The 22,471-nt window shown below is 40.4% G+C and overlaps 1 protein-coding gene across 1 annotated transcript in view; it reads right to left on the reverse strand.

Annotated features, from left to right (window-relative positions):
• The window catches only part of ALDH7A1 (aldehyde dehydrogenase 7 family member A1), a 38,141-nt gene extending 20,262 nt beyond the window's left edge, over positions 1 to 17,879 (reverse strand). Inside the window, exons 1-8 of the mRNA XM_063086653.1 lie at positions 17,639 to 17,879; positions 16,279 to 16,332; positions 15,665 to 15,730; positions 9,243 to 9,323; positions 8,805 to 8,928; positions 5,532 to 5,664; positions 3,427 to 3,471; positions 511 to 588 (exon numbers count right to left, since the gene is read on the reverse strand). Of these exons, the coding sequence (XP_062942723.1) occupies positions 511 to 588; positions 3,427 to 3,471; positions 5,532 to 5,664; positions 8,805 to 8,928; positions 9,243 to 9,323; positions 15,665 to 15,730; positions 16,279 to 16,332; positions 17,639 to 17,830 (773 nt within the window). The 5' untranslated portion in view covers positions 17,831 to 17,879. The remainder of the gene's footprint in view (positions 1 to 510; positions 589 to 3,426; positions 3,472 to 5,531; positions 5,665 to 8,804; positions 8,929 to 9,242; positions 9,324 to 15,664; positions 15,731 to 16,278; positions 16,333 to 17,638) is intronic.
• Between the last annotated feature and the right edge of the window lie 4,592 nt (positions 17,880 to 22,471).

Consider the following 22,471-nt stretch of genomic DNA (forward strand, 5'->3'; position numbering starts at 1 on the left):
CCTTTATAAATCAAGTATCAGGAAGTTATGGATGTCCACTGTTCTAGCAGTTTGTTATCTCAGGATGTAAACACCTTACAAAAATATGAGGGTATTTCAAAAAGTTCAAGAGAAAATAGAATTAAAATGCAAAACTTTCTATGAACTTTTTGAAGACAGCTCTTAGTAGGTCTGGGCAATTAAAAAGACCATTCTCAGGGACTGGCCGGTTAGCTCAGTTGGTTAGAACATGGTGCTGGTAACATCAAAATCCAGGGTTCAATCCCTGTACTGTCTAGCTGCCAAAAAATTAAAATTACAATTACAATTAAAAAAAGACAATTCTCACTCATCCTCCAATAGAGTCTATACATTAATAAAGTAAGTGCCCAATCAGGTCCATATTAATGACTCCAAAGAACCATTCTCATCTCTTTGCTGTGCTGGGTTTCGTTATTCTAGCAAAGATGACTCTCATTGATCAACCTGAGGTCCCTTCAACAGAAAGGTGCTCTCGGCCTATCAACTTACCCGATATCTGCTCCACCACAAGTCAAGGAACAAATTGCACCAGGCAGCTTGTTGTCCTCCAGAACCTTGGCTATTATCCTAGAAAGGAAAAAGCAATTGCTAAATAAGGGAACAATTACTTGATTCTCCTTTTACAACTTTCTTTCCCACCCCTCCAAATATCAGACCTGGATTTCTCCTCATATATTAGAAGTGAGATTTTTTCAAACACTTAACAGCAAGACTCATATTTTTTCCTAAAAGAACCTTAAGAAAAAAATTAAAAGAGTAGAACATAAATAGAAGACTTAAAGCATTGCTCACATAGTTCAAATAATCACTGTTTTCAAGTATTTTCTACAAAATTATGAAGACACATCAGGTTCAAGGTGGCAAATTGATCACAGGGCTTTTTGTCTCCGATCACAAATTCATAAAAATGATGATAAAGAAATAAGAAAGGAAATGAAAAGGGACTAAGACCTAGAAAGATAAAGGAAATCAGAGGCAGTCCCCATCAGCAATGAGAGATTTGAACACATCTGCAGAACAGAGCTCAGTTAGAGAAATAGTGAAGGATAAAACAGAGAAGAGGAAGAGGTCCTCAAAACCTAGAGTAGATGGCAAAGGAGGCAGAGCAGGACCTGCCCTACAGAACCCTAAAGAAGCTCAGGACCAGCGCCCACTGGCTTCCCATCAAACCATTAGAGTCAGAAAATATCGGTGCCCTACAGACTAAAACACTGTGGACAAGCAAAGCTTTTTCTCCTACGACTTAAGTTACGACTAAAATGAGGAATACGGTTAAATGCTACTTAAATCTGATTTTGAGTTGTAATAAATGGCTCAAGTAGTTCTGGTTTCTCTGAAACAGAATTCATTTGGAGTTTCCAGAGGACCAATAGAGCGAAGGTTCTTTTCATCAGTCACCCCAACGTACTAGCTACTTTCCAATTGGTTTAAGTATCAAAAAGATCTAAATGCTATACCTTCTTCCATGGAAAAGATACCTAAGTAAGTTCCCCATTCCCAAAAATGTCCTTTACAGCAGTTTTCTTTTTCCCTCCAGTCCAGGATCTAATCAAGGATCATGCACTGCAGGTGCCATGCCTGGGACCAGGTTTCAGGTTGTATACTTCCTTCCAGGGATTTCAGGTATACATACTGTCTGCACAAGTAGACTATACTCTCTTTAATGGCAGGGATTTTGCTTTTTGCCTCTGGGTAAAAGTTAACAATACCCTTTCCCCTAATTCATGGGAATCTAAACTTGGGTTAAACTCTGTCTTCCCTTAGGTTACCTGATAATGTCAGTGTCAACAATGTTACTTAGACAACATGGTTTATGGTAAAAATGACCCCTGGCTGGTCAATTGCATCTGAACTGGGATAAATATCTATGAAGTATAAGTGAGAACACCTTGCTTATTGGCCTTCCCTGAGTACAGTGACACTTGTAACTGCATGTCCCTTGTGGAACCTGAAAGCTCTGCCTACAGAACTCTTATAAGAGATTTGGGCTCCTGTGGGGCATTAGACTTTTAAGCCAGGATAACCCCACTCCTGTCCCATGTGGCTCTCCTCTTGCACCTGCATGACTGCTACAAGGACATCAATTGAAGAGGAATACCTGATGCTATCCTCTAGGCAAGCTATGTTCCTGTCCTGTATCTCCTGAATAGACAGAAGTACCATATGTGGCCTGTGGTCATCTTATGAGTGTGAATATTTAGTTGAATTTAAGAAGACCTCCCAGTGGGCACTGCACCACCCTTGGTTAATTCCAGCAAAATTTGGTATCATTTTATTTATTGTCTTTCATTACAAAGTCAGATATTTTCAATTCTTTGAAAAATATCAACCAGCATATGAACATTTCAAGCTGTTTAAAGCAAAAAAAAAAAAAAAAGGAAGAAAGAAGCCTTAAAGCAAAACTAGTATCAAAATTAACAATATTTTAACAAACTACTTAATAACAATTGGCAAGTCGGTTCACTATGTCCACACTGTTATTTTAAAAAAACAAGATTTCAAAAAATTGCCTGAGGAATCTCATCGCTTTTACGTATTCTGTTTAATATTTAATTTGAGCACCCCTGCCTTAGAGTATATATTTCCTCAATATGACATATTCCTTTCAGTTAAATATTAACACATAGTACCTTCTCTTTTTTTCAGTTCACTTTTCAATTGCTAAGTCTCTGTTCCTAAATGATCTTCTAACATTAAGAACCCTCTTACATACAGACTCTACCTCAGCTCTCCACCAGCAATTCTTAAGTCAGAGAATAAAGACCATATAACCAATGGAACATCAAGGGTGCATCAAAACCCTACATGAAAAGGCATCCCTATTCTATATAGCCTCTAAATTCTGGAATGCTAAATTAGTAACACTGATTTTATGACCTAATCAGAGCTGTCAAGTTCTCAAATATGAAGAAATAAAACACTAATAATTTTTTAACCAAAGGATGCAATACATTTTAAATAGCATTAGATGAATCAATGCATTAGTATAATAACCAGTTCTTTCTGTTTTGTTAACAGTCTGTCAAGCAAAAGCAATAAAAGTATTAGCTCGGTAGAAATCTATTCTCAAAATCATTAACTTGTTGAATAGTTATAACATATAGCCCCGAAATTGCAAGTTTATATCCTCTCCACTGGAGATGCTTTTATTTTCCAAGTGACAAAAAATGTCTATAGGAGTTCAAGTACAACACTTATGTCAATATCTGGCATGTTTCCAAAGAGTTAAATTAAATGATATGCCTCTGAAAGAGCTCTGTAAACTGCAAAATGACATAAAAATGTTATTACAACCAAAGGAAAAAGAGGTTATCCAAATTCCATGCTTACATAAATGACACTTTCACTATTGATCATGCTTTCAAGATTATTCTATATCCAGGAAAAGGAAACACACACACTTACTTTGTGACAGCTACACTAATGAGGGAAGTTGTTGGAGCTCCTTTCCTTAAAAAGAGGGGGAAAAAAAGAAAGTAAGAAAGTAACTTAATTTGATGGAGACCATAAATAACCTTTTATCATCAACCAGAAGCAAAAGCCTTTGTGACAATAAACTCTGTCCAATTACACAACAAATGAGTGCAGAAACCGAAATAGAAATCCATCTTTCAGCTTGGTGTCTCTGGGACCTAAGGGACTACAAAACCTTCATGAACATAAAAAAAGACACCAAGCAACTCTGAAACGGCTTGCTGCACTGATCACAGGAACTTTAACATTAACCTCAGCCCATTACAGGAACTGAGTGAAGTGGACATCTGTCAACATACTGCATTCATCAAACTCTCACTGGAAGGCTCAGAGAGCTGAGGAAAACTATACAACTAGCCTTTTCAGATTAGAATGTGGAAAGCATGGGTTCCTTGGGCAACATGGTGCCAAATCATTAATCCTCCCAACTATGCCTTGTTTTATAGATAGTCTTTGAGTACATTCGATTGAGTCCCACCTTTAAGATCAATAAATAACTAGTGGAACAGATGCGAAATGGACCAAAGGTAGCACTCTTGATTTTCCTTATCTATGTTCTTCCACTGAACACAAAAACTAAAAACAAGTAACTGTTTCACCATCTATAATATACAGACATTTTTACTATTAAATATTTTATAGGGATGAAAAATTTAAAGCATCAATGGGAACATTGGCCAAGCACCTTGGAATCATTTGGGAGTTCACTATCAAATTTTTACTAAAGAAAAAAAAGTCAAACTTTACTCACTCACTCACTCATTCATTCATTCATTCATTCATTTTTAAAGAGATGACCGGTAAGGGGATCTTAACCCTTGACTTGGTGTTGTCAGCACCATGCTCTCCCAAGTAAACTAACTGGCCATCCCTATATAGGGATCCGAACCCATGGCCTTGGTGTTATCAGCACCACACTCTCCCAAGTGAACTATGGGCCGGCCCTAAAAGTCAAACTTTAAAAAGAAAGCTGTGACATCACAAGCCTTTTTTCCTCCTACTTGTTTAATATAATAAATCTGGTCTTTGTCCCCATTTTCTGGTACAGAGCTTCAAAACCCCTTGGAATTTCCTGAGGGACAGAAGTGTCTTTGTTATGCTAATGAGGTGATACAAGGTGGGCCCCTAGATGGCTTCAGGATGAGAGCTGGTCTCAAGAAGGACCAACCATGTCACTAGAGAATTAGCACTTTAAGGCACTCAACCATGTGGAGGAGAGGAGGAAGACTGAGTTTAATCATGATTTAATCAATCATGCCTACATAAACTCCAATAAAAATTCTGGATACTGAAGTCCAGTGGAGCCTCCTGGTTGGTGAACCCATTGATGTGCCAGGAGAATGATGCATCCTGACTCCCCAGGGGCAGCACATGGAAGCTCTGCATCTGGGACCTTTCCAGACCTTGCCCTATGTGTATCCCTTATAACAAAACTGTAATCATTAAGCACAGTGTTTTCTTGAGTTCTGTGGGTCTTATTATCAAAACCAAGGGTTCATAGGAACCTCCAAATCTGTAGATGTCTGGCCAGAACTGCAGGTGTCCTTGGGACCCCACTTGGGACTCGCAGCTGAGGTGGGGGCTATCTTGTGGAGAACAGAGCCCTTACACCTGTGGAGCCTGACACTAACCCTGGGTAATTAGAGTCAGCATTTCACAACTAGCAGATTTGACTTAATATGTTAATGGAAGAAGTATAGTTAAGTAGAAAACATTTCAACATACAGGTGAATAGCCCTTATCTGAAATACTTGGACCAGAAGTGTTTTGGATTTCAGATTTTTTCAGATTTTGGAATATTTGCAGATACTTAACTGGTTGAACATACCAAATCCGAAAACCTGAAATGCTCCAATGAGTATTTCCTTTGAGCATCATGTCAATGCTCAATAAGTTTTGGATTTTGGAACCTTTCAGATTTCAGAATTTTGGATTAGGGATGCTTAACCCGTATCTAAAATACTTTTTAGTAATAACTGAAAATGGCTACTTTTTTCACCTTCTTACTACTGGACAGGAAAATGAGTAGGTCTTACCAAAGGCAGACATTCCCACAGACCATTGAGATGGCATTGTTCCAGCCATATACCGCCACAGGGAAATTGAACGCAGTGATGATTCCAACCAGGCCCACAGGATTCCACTGTTCAACAAGTGCATGGCCAGGTCCTGGGAACAGGGAAAGTCATGGAACACGATGAAGTATGTTAATTTAATGCACATCAAGCTAATAAGAACAAAGTCTGAAATCTTTCATTTTCAGAACAAAGGTACACCAGACCAGAGGGGATTCCAGTGGATCACTTTACATAGCTATGGGATACTGGTACATTAATTAATGTGCAACAGAAGTCGTTATCACTACACTACCTTGTAAACTATAATGATATTCATTATGCCTCTGATCCTTATGGGAACTCTGCATAGATCAGGGCAGTATCAGTTCCATCTGGGAGACAAGGATACTCCAAAGAGGAGATAAAGAGGTACCCTAAGTGACGTGATTGCCGAGGGCAGACATGAGCAGAACATGGGAATAGTAACTCTTAGGCCATGTTTCCTGATGAAGCCAAGGGCCAACCTCTCTAAATTCAAGACAAGATGCTCATTTATAGGAGGGGGAAAAAGTTCTAATTATTACATGTACGTTGAATGAATGAATTGTACAAATCTTTACATTCACTATAGGAAAACTGAAAATACAAGCAAAACTATTTGTATTTTAAACACAAATTTTATTTATTTTTTTGTTTTGGCCACTGACCAGTATGGGGATCCAAACCCTTGACGTTGGTGTTATCAGCACCCCCCGCTCTAACCAAGTGAGCTAAGCAGCCAGCCCTCAAGGGGCTTATTTTAATCAAAGGTAGTTACAGCAGTGAAGAACCAGAACAAAGGAGTGGGATGGTTCACAAACCCTGGTTAAAACCACAGACCAACTAGAAAGGCAGTGCTCCCAGCCAGCAATCTTTCTGTCCACACACACTGCCAGCTAGGATCAGGGAACCCCACCAGGGGCAGTGCCTCACTCCCGGGCCCTCCGGTAGGCAAGGTATCCTAATGCCTGTCGAGATGACTCACTGGCACAGACTCTTCCTGGCAGGGCCTGCCTCCTCCTCTCCTGACCTCTCCTCTCCACCTTTCTCCCCACAGAGGCCAATGCAATCTGATGACATTACTCCATTGCTTACAACCCTCTGGTGTCTAGATCACTACTGTAGCTATCCTCAGGCTAAAGTCCAAACTCTTTGACAGGAAAAGTCCCTTCCCAAGGTTCCCTCTCCATCCCACCTGCTTCCCCTCCCCTCAAACTACACCCTCCGGCTGTGCAGAAGCAATGCAGTTCCTTAAATAAGCCACACTCTCCCCCCTTAAAAGCTTTCACATAGGCTTCTTCTGTTTCAAACAACCCCCTGCCCTGGCACTCCACCCCTCTCTTCCTTGAGGCCTTAACTTGGGTTCCCTTCTCTGAGAGGCATTCCCTGAGTGCACCCACAGGGATGGGTTAGCAGATCCCCAACTATGCGCTTACCGTCCTATCCTCCACCCCATCACCGTGCTTACCATGCTCTATGATGATTATTTGTTTGCCTATCTCCCACTCTAAAATGTAAGGAATTTATAAACTTATAAATCCCTTGAGGATAGCGACTATGCCTTATTGATCAAGTATCACCTACTAGATCACCTGGCACTAGGTAGACATTCAATAAGCACTTACTGAATTAACGAAGTCAATGTTACTCCAAAGCCTCTGCATAAATAAACTATACACTTTTTTAAAGAAAGTGTAAACAATTGAAAAAGACTTTAATTGGTGAGGCACACATCACAGCAGGTATAACTCAAAGAAGCTAATTGCTTACATAGGTATATGTTCCCAAATTGGCAGTTTACTAACTTTTTTAACTGCAAACACTTCTCTAAAGTGCTCAGTGACATAAAATTAATCTTGGATAATGGGAATTGCTATTACATATCTAATTAAGGACATTAACCATGCATTTAAAAAGACTCCCTCCCAACTCTTTCTACAAGTAGGGAATTTGCCCAACATTTCAAGAATAACAGAAAAGCATAATCTTTTTTAAAAAATATTTCTCTTCTTGATTATAAAAGTAACATAATTTCCATCATGGAAATGTTGGAAAATACAGAAAAACAGAAAGGCAATAACAAACACCAGTAATTGTGCTACACGGAGATAACCACTGCCATCACTTTAGCAGACGTCATCCCTCGTATTGTCAATGCAGGGAGAGTCACCTGCTTTGCTCCATCAACACTGCAAACATTACAGACCACATAAGCCCTTATCCTCATCACTGAAACCTCTTTACAGCACAAGGTTGGTCCTTGCGGCATAGTCTGTAACAGCAAAAGAGTGAAAATCACCCTAAATATCCATCATTTGGGAGCAGGCTAAATAAATTACAATATCCTTAAAACAAAGTAGACAGCCTTAAGAAAAGGTGAAGGAAGCTCCTTATTGTACCAATATGAAACAATTTCCAGGATAATAAATTAAGTATGAAAAAAGGACAGAACAGAATGTATAGTTTGCTACTGTTTGTGTTCCAAAAAGACACATATTTGCCTGTATGAGAACAAACGCTCTAAAAAGATACACAAGAAATCAGAAACATTAGCTGCTTCCATGGAGTAGCCAGGGAGGTAGAAGGGAAACTGTTCATCCTTTGCTCTTTATTCCTTTCTAATTTTCTGATATGAGATAATATATCACCTCTCCAGAAAAAAAATTAACACTAATATAATTTTAAAATAAGTAAATACAACTTTCCAATAAAAGTGTGGGATTAGGGGAAGACAGTCTTCATAAACATTATTTCTAGTACATGCTAATTAATAGTCTACCAAAAGTAGCTTAACTTTTCTCTTATGATTTGACATTTATGTCATTTCTAAATTTTTTTTTTTTATTGATACCACAATGAACATCTTTACACATAAACCATTGTCATATTTCAGATTCTTTACTCAGATTCTTAAAACTGGTTTTAAATTTAAGGCTCTTTAGATATGTTTCCAAATCGTTTTCCAGATGGGTCAAAACAAAATCTGTCTCACGCGTGAATTTGCCAAGACTGAGTTTTGTCTTTAAAACAAAACAAAAAGTTTCTTGATTTAATGTTTTCATTTGTTTTAGTGTGCATTTCATAAAAGATATTTTCACCTATTTATAAGCCACTTGCAATTCCTCTTTTGCAAACTTTTCACAGGCAGAGCATTTTTCAGAGCTCTCTATATCAGAGTACAAAACTCTTAGCTTAAGCGACTTCATAGCTTACTTTCAGAAGGCAAGATGGGTCCCCCAATCATCCGCGATAAGCCAACAGCATAATCACAAATATCCACATACTCTTGAACTTCTCCCACACCTTCCACTAAGATTTTCCCCATCTCCAAAGACACCTAAAAATATAAAAAGCAAAGCAAATTTTTTCCAACAGAATTCATATTTTAAACACTAAATCAAGGAGGGGGAAAGTAATATATATTTTGTGTCTATTTTGTGAAGGTAATAAAGAAAGTCTGTTCTTGTTTTTCTGAAGAATTTTAAAATACAAGAATTGTCTTTACTTTTTCCTGTCCATCATGTTCACCTTTCCTCTAAAATTTGAAATTTATAAATTGCTTTTCTTAAAAATCACAATGTTACGTAGAAGAGCATGGCAGTCTTAGCTGTCCATTCAAAGGATTATGTATATATTACAATAATACTTTACCAGGCTTCCTAGTGTTTGGATCTTCTCCCGCAAGGCATCACCAATCTGTCTTACTATTTCTCCTCGTTTTGGAGCAGGAATCTAAGAAAAGAATGGAATTTTAGTATCTGATTCAAAGTGTAAACTCGTGTCTATAACATGGTATTAGAGGTATACTGTAAAAGAACAAATTACAATCACATAAAAGATGATTTTTAGGGCCGGCCCCGTGGCTCACGCGGGAGAGTGCGGCACTGGTAGTGCTGAGGCCGTAGGTTCGGATCCTATTAGGGATGGCCGGTGCGCTCACAGGCTGAGCGTGGTGCGGACCACACCGTGCTAACGGTTGCGATCCCCTTACAGATCAGAAAAAAGAAAAAAAAAAAGATGATTTTTATGATCACATCAAGACTGTTCTATGGCTAGGCACTGGGCTAAAACAAGAAGCAAGGCATTCGTGGAGCTAATACTAGTGAGAGGCACAGAAAAGCAACAAATAATTATAAACTGCCATCGGAGCTATAAAGGGAAATGAAAAGGTGCTGAGGCAGAGAAAACAGCAGGATTGGAGGGTAAATGGATAAGTTACTTTACCCAAAAGAGTTGCAGGGGAAATCTCTAAGGAGGTGAGACCGAAGCTGAAACCTGAAGAATGGGAGAAGTCAGTCATAGGAATAATCTTCCCAGGGAAAAGAAAAAACATGTAAGAGGGATCCATGGAAAATAAAAGGCGCTCACTGGGAAAGCCAGTAGGTCTACATCTAGAAGCTTTTAGGGAGTCAGAATCTTACTCCAGGTGCAATACAAAGTCTTTAATGCTTTTTAAGGCACAGAATAAAACGATTTGCATTACCTTTTAATATCACTGCCTGATGGACAGAGAACAAATTAAAGGGGAGAAGAGTAAAAGCAGGGAGATCAATTAAGAACACATTATAGTAGCATTGGCAAAAGATTATAGTGACTTAGGCATAAGATTGCAATAACAAGGGAGACAAAAAGTGGTTCAGGATCTACTTTGGAAATAAAATTGATAGAACATACTAATGGAACAGATGCAGGAAACAGAAGATCTATGACGACTCCCAGATCTCAGGCTTGAATAGCTAGGTAGATGAAAGCGCAATTACTGGGATGAAGACAACTAGGAAGGAAGTGTCAGGGTTTGGAGGGGTGAAGAGTACAGGTTGGGATAATTTTGAGACGTGATTCATGTATGGAGACACACTTTCCTCAACAGTGACCATCATTCCCTTCTCTCCCCTCCAGCTCTTCTGGATTCTACCTCTCCTTCAAAAGGCAGCTACAAGTGACCTTCCCTAGAGCTGGAGCCAACTGCCCCCCCACCCCCATCACAGCACTGCTCACACTCCCTCTCACAGAGCCCTGGCTCAAGGGTCTCCTTGGCTTTCTCTTCTTCCCAGGTACATCACTGTGTCTTAGTATAGCTTTTCTGGAGCTAACTTGGCAATCTATTAATGTTTAAAATGTTCTTACCCTTTGAGTAGGTAGTTTGGCTTCTAGAAGCTGAGCTAAACCATCTAAATGCCCATCAGCACATGACTGGTTAATTACAGAACAACCATTAAATGAAGAATGAAGTAGATTTATATGGGAAAATGTCTAAGAGCTTTAACAGGATAATGGAGAATTACACTATAATGCACATGGTAAGCAAATTTTTGCTTAAATTTGGAGGACTATACACCAAGCTGTTAACAGTGGCTATTTCTGGGGAATGGAATTTCATTCTCCATATTTTATACGTCTGCAATGTTTGCCACTTTTATGATACACGCAGTCTTTTGGAAATAGGAAACAAAAACTTGTAGCATTAAATGAATCAGCACAGATCCTATATGTTTCCCAGCATATGGCATAGGTTTAATGTTTCAATTGAATTTAGCCAGCACATTTATAAGTTTAGACAAGTTGGTTCAGTTCAACTCATAATGGCTGGTACATGTGGCCTTTTATCTCCCATTTTGGGCACATTTTATTCAATCAGTCATTGAACAAATAATCATTGCCTACTTTCCATATGCCAGATATTGTGCTAATCCCTAGGGATTAAACTGCAAACAAGGCAGTTATAATTCTTGCCCACTAGAGCTGACGGTCCAGTGGGAGGTGGTAGAGGCAAGAAACAGGCAATTACAATCTGGTGGGGTAAATACCATGAAGGGGGAGCTGGATTGTACAACTAGAGCACCTAGGAGTATTAATTTAGCATTATTTGGGGGTAAGGGAGTGGGGAGGAAAGAGGCTTTTTAAAAGTTTAGAGTTTAGAGCTAAGACTAAAGCATGACTGGTGTTTGCCAGGTGCAAGGGTAGAGAAAGTAGAGGAAAGAATGGGGGATGGTGGGCCATAAAGAAAACATATGCAAAGGCTGGAGGGTAAGAAAGAATAGAGTAGTTTTGGAAAATTATAAGGAGTTCAAAGAGGCAGGAGAGGGAAGTAGGGGCCATACTGCAAAGGGTCATGTTAAGGATCCAAAGAACAGTGGCGAAATCACAAGAGGGTTTTTTAAATATGGGGAAAATCACAATAAATTTTAAAATATCCATATAGCTGCAGTTGCAGAAAATGGATTGGAGGGAGATAAGACTCTAGCAAGAAGACCATTAGGCCAGACAGGAGAAGGTGTCTGACTAGACTAAAAAAGACAGCAATACAGATAAATGTGATTTAAAGTGTTCAAGACTTGGTAATTGAGAATTGGTCATTGATCGCTGATTCTCCACCTTGACTACACATTAGTATCACCACGCATAGAATTTTTACACCAGACTCCATCCCAAGCCACTCAAATCTGGCATCTTTACTTTTTTCAGCTGCCCAGATGATTCTTAGGAGCAGCCAGGGTTGAGAAAACCAAGGTAAGTGTTAGATAGAGGGAAATAAAGGAGGCATAGGAAATGAGGAAGATAGCCATATTTCTAGTGTGAGTGTGACAGACCTAGCATGATAGGGCATTAACAACCCCAGATCTCCCACCCCAGACAGGCAACAAGCATCCTCGTCCCTGCACACCTCGCCTATGAAGTCACATTTAGAATGGATGTCAAAGACAGCCTTGTGAAGGGAACTAAAAGCATTGAGGGAAGAAAATAACACAAAGACACCCATGTTAAAAAGCTACCAGTTATCTGGTATTTCTTTTTGCAGTTAGAGGTGGCCCATTAACGGTTTTCTGTCCTCAAGGGATGGAAGAGACTCTGGCTCTTTCTCACAAAGGACAGTAAGGAATAATGAGGAAACATAGGGGATGCTGAGAGCAGAAACAGGGCATTGGACTGCAACTGGCTCATGAAGGAAAGCAGCACATCTTAGTATTCTTAACCAGATTCTCTGTGGTTAGCTTTACTTAAGAGAAAGAAATCGGTTTTTATACACTAACTTTCCATATACTTATACCTTGTTTTCATTTCCCTTAAAGAAAAATGTTCTCTCTGAAAAATTCTAGGCTTAACTCAAATGAATTAAATGAAACAGTGGTTTGCCCTAACACAGGCAAGGCCAGCCAAAAGGACGTGGGCCAAGCAGAGATAGCCCCACACAGGGAAGGAGCCAGGAGGGGATCAAGTTTTGGGCTGCTCTTGTTTCAGGCACCAGCTGCCTTCTCTAAAGTCACTGCCCTATTGGCAGGGGCCCCAGAAGTACAGTTAGGAAAAGCTCTGCTTCTTCCCTAAATTTCAAACTCACCTGCTTAACTCAAATGCTAACAAATGGGATCCCCAATCACCCAGGAAAGCAACCTGTCCCACCTAGCACCACCACTCTGTTAAGGGGATGGGGAGATGTCTAAAAAGCTCAAGAAGTATGAGAAGAGATGTTAGGTGCAGAGGCTGGCACTGTTGGGTAAGAGAGTGGACCCCAAATGAGATTCTGAATGTGAAAACAGCAACCACAAAAAAAGTGCAGCACAATAGTAAAGAAAGATATAATATCAGCTGCCACCCCTAGGGCAAAGCAAAGACAGATGAGAAGTCAGTTCAGGAAAAGCCAAGACCCTGAACTCACACAAACTCTTTTTTTCAAACATGTTTGTATTCACCCTGGGTAAAAACACACATAAATTGATGTTCCTGATCAAAAGACAGCATGGTAAATTGCAGGAACATTCAAAACAGTCTGTGCAAAGAGTGAATCCTAATGTAAATTATGTACTTTAGTGAATAATAATGTATCAACATTGGCTTATCAATTGTAACAAATGTGCCATACTAAAACAAGACGTTAATAATAGGGGACATGGGAAGATGGATGACGGAGTACATGGGAACTCTGTACTTCTGCTCACTTTTCTGTAAACTTAAAAGTACTCTAAAAAATGAAGTCTATTAATTTTAAAAACTGGATGTATAGAAAAACAATAATTTAAAAATTATACAATGACTTTTGGCTGGTATACAATGCAATCACAGGTCACAAAATTTTACACCCACCCTGTATGTATTCATAATAATCACAACTATGAAATAAACACATAAAAGACCAGAAGGAACTGCACCAAATCATAACTCTAATAACCATTTTGTATAGAGGAGGGTGGGGCAAAGGGACTAAATTGGATTATCTTATTTATTGCATCATCTTTTCAAACAAGAAATATACTTTTATGATAGGAAAGAAATAAAAGTATCACTTCTGGGCCTTTTAGCTAAGATCAAGTGACAAAATAAAAGTAGTTTTTTAAACAAGAAAATAAATGACACTGTTTTGGACACTATACTCAGGTTGGGTAATCTTTACTTAGCACACTATTTGTGGAAGTATTATTTTTCTGCTCAAGGATATTTTTGATTGTGTATAATAGAATCCTGAGCCTAACTTATATCCAGAATGAAAGTAGAGATGTCAAAAAAGGCTGTCTCTTGGCTGACAAGAAAGCTGCAGCCAACCCAGGGCTCTCCTGGACGGTCTACTCCTCTACTACCCACCCCATCCCCAACTCCCCTTGCAATCACTGATTCAGAGAAAACACTGCAGCTTAGCAGTCCCAAACCCAGCAGCACACCATAAGCACTTTAAATGATTAACCCCAGGAGGCAGGCACTCCAAAGACGAAGCACACTGAGGATGGGGGAGAGGGGAGATTGGGAAATCCAGACTATATCTGCCTTACTCTTCCCTCCTCAGGAGCCTGGCCCCCACCTAGTGTCAGGTCAGTGTGCCCAGTGCAGCACTAGGCACAGCCCTCGCACTTGCTCATCTAACTCCTGGTGGAAATTCAGAGACCCAGAGCCTGATCAAGGGAAGGAACAGGAACCCTTGCCCTAAGAAAGAGATGCTGCAGCTTCTCTTTGGACCAGGAATGTTGACCTATTGCTGATATACTCCCTCTCAGATAAATCTGGCAGGGGGAGGGAGGAGAAGCAGCAAACAGGTATTTTTAGCTTAGATTTTCCATTCTCTTTCTATTTGCTCAATTATAAATTCAAGTAACTTCAGTGGAGAATAAAGAGTGTTCATAGCTTGAGTGTATACTACATCAGAACAGAGTTTTAATCCATTTAAAATGACCCATTCCGGGTACCGGACCCCCCTGCCCACAACCAGGCACACCACCAGTGCCACGGGGCCCACCCAGAGTCCTGACACATGGAGCCAGGGACCAGACCCACCTCCCACAACCAAGCACACTGCCATTGCCACCACCAACTAGGTAAGGAGCAGGCCAAAAACATCACCTCTGTGTGGGTGGCCCACCACAGCCACCACAGTAACCACTGCTGCCACGAAAGTGGCTAGATGCCACAACCACCATGCAGATGGTCCACCAGCTACTGGAGTGCATTGACACAAGGAGAGTCACCAACAGGGACTAAAGAAGAGGATGTCTCTCTCCACAAAGCCCAGTCCAGAGTGACAGAAGAAGCATCTGCTCTATGATAATATTAGGGGACCTGAACACAACTCTCAGCACTGGACAGACCATCTAGGCAACAAATCAACAGAGTAACCATTACTCTTTCAGTAGGAGAGAAGAAATCTAGGGTAATTAGAGAAGGGAGGGAGAGGGGGTTGGGGAGAGATTGGACAAGGGGCATAAAGAATAGTATGATTTGTAACAATATATATGCTAATAATATTGATTTGATCAACATATGTCAATGTTGAACCCCAAAAATATGTATAATCAATTATGATTCAATAAAAATAAATTAATTAATAAGTAAAAAATAAAATGACCCATTTATTAAAGTCCTTAAAATGTCCTAATTAAAAAACAAGGAAAAAAAATTGCCCATTCACTGGAAAATACAGAAAAGTCACTATCCCAGGAATACAGCAGAGATGTGTCACAGCCCCCAAGGAGCTCACATTTCAACAAGAAAGTACTGACCTGCTTATCAGATGTTTATTTATCATATTACAATGCAGTAGGTAATCAGACAGTGGCCTCGTCCGAGCTTTAGACATAACAGGTCATACTTACCTCTGCCCAGACTTTCCATGCTTCTCTTGCTTTCTTTATAGTTTCTTCATAGTCTGCCACACTTGCCTAAATCAAGAATTAGAGAGAGAAAAGGAAAGGGAAGTGATGAACTTCTAGAACACATGCATATTTTTTAGAAAAGAACTGAAAAATCTGAGTACCCCTAAGATTTATGGTTGAGAATGATTTCCACAGTCTACACTTCCAAAAACTAGCCAGAACCCAGAAAGACAGTTTGGAATGCAGCTGTTCTTTAAAACCTTGCTTTTCAAAGTCCCTTCTGGGAACACCACCTGAGATACTTTAGAAATGCAGAAGTTTGGGCTCTAATCCAGACTTAAGGATTCTAACAAAATCATTCTAACAAAATCCTTTGGTAATTCAGAAGCATTGCCTTAAATGGTCCCCCCTCCCTAGTCCACTTTGTGGTCCACCTTTTCTAGGGCACACACACCCACCCAAAGAGAGGACAGCTTCTCCCAGACATTCTTAAACGTCAAATGAAAAAGAAACGCATTATCATTTGCATTTGTGATTTTGTTTCTTGCTCTACCTCTAAAGAAAGCTTGCACAAATTGCCTGTGAGCAGTTTGAATTTTAAAAATAACACTTACCTGTCGGACTCTTGCTATTGGCTCATTGTTAGCAGGACAATAGGTCGTAATAACCTTAAAACAAAAAGACCATCACACATAAAAAACATAATCCGTTCCGAATTGATAGAACAGACCAAATTGGGGGGAGAAGAAAAGAGAAAAAGTTAAAAAGACTGAGATATAATATCCAAACTCAGAACCTCTAGGTTAACTTCTGCGACAAATTACTTTACAGAAGTCAAGTCTTTCATTTTCGACCTAAACACTGGGAACCACCTTTCCGCAAAACCCACCCTTGGCATCATAATATTAGGTATATAAACAAAAGCCTTAATATGAACAGTTATTTTGCCTATTTTTCCATTAATGACGGTCTGGGGACTTATGAGTTTTACTTAGTCCTTCTCTCCCTTTCTCTGCCCACCCTCTGGTCAGAAGACGAAACGACCAAGGCCGGACAACTACGGGAAAGGCCTGTGTCCACACAAACTGCAGAGGTCTCAAGTCAATTAGAAAAGGAAAAGCAAGGTGCAGCTAAAAAGGCCTTCAGAAGTATTTTATTGAGGAACTTAATGATCAGATGCCACAAGAAAAACAATGAAGCTACCAGTTACACGGGGGTTGGGAAACAATCAGTCACCTGCATCACCTACAGCCACAGATAACCAAAATGAAGATGTGTTTCCTCTAACAAAGCAAGTTTATCATAAAACATTCAACAAACTTTGTTGAATGTTACATAAAATTTTCCTATAAAAAGCGTTCTTTTGTGTACAGCTCTCAAAAAACCCTGGGCGACAATAACCTTTTCTTTCCATGGTATTCTATAAAACACTGCATTGAGCAGTAACTGGGTGCCGGGCCTGGTGTTAAACTCTGGGCAATAGAGAAGTGCTGAAAACCCGTCCTCAAGAAGTTCACAAGCCAACGAAAACACGGCAGGATTTCAGCATGCCCGAGCTTGCAAACTCCCAAAGATTTCAGGAAAGAGGGCAACATAAAACTACACTGTAGAACGTTACCTGCGGGGCATGTCACATCTGCAGAGCCACAGTCAAGCTAAAAATTGAAATCAATTGCTCCGCTAAGCGTGTGACGTTTCTCACTTCAGATCCCAAGACTCTGCTTGCCAGAAGGTGGAAAGTTTAGCCCCCTACCAACTCCAAAATGATACCGATTCTCCGTAACACACAAGGACCTAAAAAAAATCTGTTTTTCTAAGGCACCCTCTATGAGAAAACTTCTACTGTGGAGTTCCTTAATTTCCCATCCAGTACAACGACCCACAGAGCCAGCGAGGAGTCGGCTGGGCCAGAGCCCGCCGGGCCTCGCGGAGCGAACCCCAGCTGCTGCAGAGATTTCCCGGGCGCCTGCATACCTCTCCCCGGCCGCCCCAGCTTCCATTATACACGCCTTCGTTCTCCTCTCGGAGCCCCAGCTCTTTCAGCCATGCATACTGGGGCTGATTGATCAGCAGAGTGGACATGAAGGCAGCAGGCCTGTTCCAAGGTCCTGAGAGCTTGCTGGTCTTTGCAGCGTGCACACACAGCGCGCGGGGAAGGCGCCACATACCGAGCTCCGGGCGCGCGCTGCGCCTGCGGGGGCAGCAGCCGCTGAAGTAGGGCCCCGCCCCGCGCCCGGTGGAGCTCACTGGGGACGTCCGGCCCCTCCCCCGGGCTCGCGGCCCGGTCGGCTCCGGGGCTTCCGGAGAAACCCGGAGCTTAACCCCCGCCTGGAACCATGGGGGTGCCGCAGGGAGGGCGCGAAAGGGCAATTAACATCTGATGAAAAACGCCGGGAACCGCGGGGCCGGCCAGCAATTCTTTTTAGCAGAATATTGGCTCTAAAGTACAGTAGGTTAGAGCAGGGGTTCTCCAACTGTAATGTGCATGCAATCACCTGGCTGTCCTGTGAAACGCACATTCTGATTCGGTGGGTCTGGGCTGGTGTCTGAGAGTAGGCGTTTCTAACCAGCTTCCAAGTGAGGGTGACGCAGCTGGTCCCTGGAGTAGCCAAGGGAGATTCTTTTGGTGGGAGGAGGAGGGTTGTTTGTTTTTATTTTTTTGATAAATTACTTATTAGGGTTTTCTAATTAATAGAAAAAATTAAATTATTGTATTTCGTTCTAAATAGCCTGCCTGGGTAAGGCCTTACATTTGAAGAACAAAGACAGTTTAATCAGTTTCTTTCATTTCTGCCTTCCTGCAATATCCTTTCCACCACCCATATCCTTACCATACCTCATCTCATTCCACAATAACTAGGCCTGCCCTATACAGGGGAAATACTAACATCTCAATCAGTATTATTTGGAATTGAGTTAAAAATATACAGTATATGACCTCTCAAGTAAATTGTTAGGTGTGTCAGTGATTCCTAGCCTATTTTTCAAAATATTGCTCCTCAGTACTTGCGTTTTGGCCTTCCACACTGCAGCCAAAGTCACTTTATGTTTCTATACAAAGCCTGTTCTTTCCTCTCTACCTGTGTCTTTGTTCTTGCTGTTCTCTCCACCTGTGAAACCCTTCCTTCCATCTCTGCATTCAAGCTTCAGCTTTATCTGTTCCACCCTGAAAGCGCAAATGATTTCAACAAACCCGAGGCATGTATCAAGCACCTACCAGAAACTGCAGTAAGTACTAGAAATAAATGAATAATGCTTCTTTTTGTAAATGTTAAATTTCTTCCTGTTGGGTCAAGAACCATCTGACTCATCCTTGCATTGCTCCACAGTTCCCAACTTTGTGCCAGGCTCATGTTCATTTGCATGAATGAATGAACAAGCAGACCTATGAACACACCTCAGGAGTAGCAAGCATGGATACTCTGTCTAGCATTGGTTATCTCTATTGACAACCAGCTACTGTCTTCCATCTACCCTGAGGACTGAGGCACTCATTTCCGTAATTTTAATTCTCATACATTTTAACTGATTTCTTATCACTTTCTATCAGCCAGCAAGATTCTTTGTACACATATTCCAAAACCACACCCTTTCTTCTCCTGCAGTCCATTGAACAAAATGAAAAAACATTTATAAGTGCTCTAAATTTTAGGAGCAACACACAACTAACCCTTGAGGAATGTTAACTTCCTTCTCTTCACTGTCAAGAGAAGAGGTTTATGGCTGTCCTCCTAAACCAGTTCTGGGAAGCTAGGCACCAGAAACTGCCCACATTGAAAATAGGGATTGCTTCTCTCTTCCACCTCCTTTTTTCAAAACTCACTTAGCCATGAACAGCAAGAGTTAGGAAAAATCAGAAATGATGAATTTCAATGGGGCAGAGCAGAAAGTGATAGCTTTAAATGAATCAGATAAAAAAGCACTTTGAAACTGCAAAGCCCTATAGAAATGTAAATATACTCACTGAACTCAGGGCACCTTGAACCAGTTCTGTATTTAAAGTGGCATAGGTCACAAATGGCCAATTCTGCTTTTCAATGACTTGTCAAAGGTGTCATAGGGAGGTGATTAAAACAAGGACTCTGGGGTCACAGCATAGATACAAATGACTTGTGCTTAGAACATCCTTAATGAATGCTAGCTGTCAGTTTTTCAAGGATAGCTGGCCAGGAGGCTGTGGGATGTGATCTGAACAGTTCTGCCTGCCCCAAGGCAACATTAAATTGGTGAAATCGCCATCACTCAGGATACCATTCCGGTTTTTTTTTTGGGTTTTTTTTTTTTTGGTGCTAAAGCCTTTACTGTAATAAACCAAATATATTTATAATTTATGCAAATGTTTAACCTTCAACAAAAATACAAAAAAAATTTTTTTCACAAGATTCAAAACCAGGAAACAATGTCATGGCCAATGTCCAATGGGTAAAAGAAATTTGCCCACGGGAACCAGGTGATAGGAAAAGGAAAAGAGTTTATTTCTGGCAGCCAGGGCTACGCAAGCCAATCGAGAAGCACAGCCCTGAGTTGAAACCTCTCGCAGCCTTTATCTTTAGCTAGGCGGGAATTTTTTGCGCCTGACACAATCTAGCCAATGCAAGCAAGCCAGAGATACATAAGCTAATTTTGTGGTTAGCCCTGTAGCCCCTCCCCACCCTGGATTCCCCATAGGGACTTTCCAGCCTAAAATGGTGTTGGTTATGTTACTTTGTTTATTCCCCCATTTATTTTAGCAAGCGATTTGTACAGAAGCAGAATGCATATATTAAGGTCAGTAGGGGTTGGGGTGTCCCTTAACAACAAGTTCATTGAATACACCACTGCTCTACAAAGGACAGAAGTGAGGTGAACTGCAAGAACAGAAAGGTAATCTCACACTCAGGCAAAGCATGACCAACAGACCACCCAGAAAGAAAAGAACAGGCTGGAATGTAGGTTAGCAGCTTCCACTGATACTATTTCGATCTCAAAAACTCAGAACGTGATTTGTCAATTCACTGGTAAGTGACACTATTGTCCTGGGAAAGCTCACATTAATCACTCTTGCAAAAAAATGATGCTACAGTCAGAATGCTGGATTATCATTTTATGGGGAAAATTATCTTCAGAGAGGACCAACCATTCACATACCTCAATCATTGCATTCTCTCCTGGAAACAAATGATCTATCTAGTTGTGTAATGAGTCCAGAATCAGAAGAGTTCTTGACTAACAGTACATGAGTCCAATGTTTAATGGCATCAGGCTAAGATAGCCTCCCCAATGTTTGAATTAATCTACAGAATCAGCGCAATCCCAATCAAAATATCAGAATTGGCAAACCTTTTCTCAAATTTAAAGGGAACTGCAAAGGATCTAGAATAGCCAAAAAGATATTTTTTAAAAAATTATGTTACCTAATTTGACCAATTTTTATAACAATTGTACAATTATAACAAAGCTGCAATAACCAAGAAAGGATCGTGTTGGAGTAAACATAGACATGAAGATCAGTGGAACCCAGAATACAGGGGTTCAGATAGTGAACCCAGAAATAGACCCTCATATATATGAGGGTAGTTTTCAAAAAGTTTGTGGTGAGGGCTGATTGGTTAGCTCAGTCCTTTAGAGCATGGTGCTGATAACAGCAAGGTCAGGATTTGATCCCTGTACTGGTCAGCCACAAAAAAAAAAGGTCCTGGAAAAATACGATTGAAAGATAGTATGTATCTTTCCAGGAACTTTTTGAAGTACACTCCTATGGTCAATTTTCAATGAAGGTGTCAAGGAAATAGAATGAGGAAAGAATAGACTTTTCAACAAATGGTGGTATGTTAATTGGATATTCACATGCAAAAAAAATGAACTTTGACTCCTACTTCATACTATATAGAATATTGAACTCAAACCCGACCATAGAATAGACCTCAAGGTAGGAGCTAAAACTCTAAAATTTCTAGAGAAAAACATAGGAAAGAAAGTGTTGTTGGAGGCTGTTTTATGCATTATAGGTTGTTTAGCTGTATCCCTGGTCTATACCCCCTATATATTAGTAGCACCCCCCACCCAAGTTATAACAATTAGAAACATCTCCAGACATTGCCAAATGTCCTCTAGGGAGCAAATAGCCCTCAGTGGAGAACCACTGGGTTACCCAAAGTGTTCTTAGGACACAAAAAGAATGAATCATAAAAGAAAAAAATTGATAAATTGGATTTTATTAATATTAAAAACTTGTTCTTCAAAGGACATTGTTGGGGTTGACTGATTAGCTCAGTTTGTTAGAGCGTGGTCCTGATAAAACCGAGGTCCAGGGTTTGACCCCTGTTCCAGCCACCCACCAAAAGAAAAAAAAAAAGAAAACAACCTGTCTTTTTAAAAATGGACAAAAAATTTAAACAGACTCTTCATCAAAGGAGATAACCAAATGGCAAAAAAGCACATGGAAAGATGCCCAAATCATCACTCATTAAGGAGATGCAAATTAAAGCCACAATGAGATATTACAATACACGCACTAAAATGGTGTGATGCTTAATTTTACGTGTCAATTTAACTGGGTACCCAGATATGTGGTTAAACATTATTTTGGGATGTGTCTGTGAGGGTGTCTCTGGAAGAGATTAGCATTCGAGTCAGTAGACTGAGTAAAGCAGATGGCCCTTCATTATGTTTGTGGGCATCACCTAATCAGTGAGGGCCTGGATAGAAGAAAAAGGCAATGACTTCAGGTACTGTGTAAAAGACTCCGCTGGAAGCTGCATGCAGAGCGGACTGTGGAGGAGCAAGAACGGAAGCGGGGAGGATAGTCCAGAGCATCCAGGTGAGGGG

Source organism: Cynocephalus volans, chromosome 2 (genome assembly GCF_027409185.1).
Source record: "Cynocephalus volans isolate mCynVol1 chromosome 2, mCynVol1.pri, whole genome shotgun sequence".
Classification (NCBI taxonomy): Eukaryota; Metazoa; Chordata; class Mammalia; order Dermoptera; family Cynocephalidae; genus Cynocephalus; species Cynocephalus volans.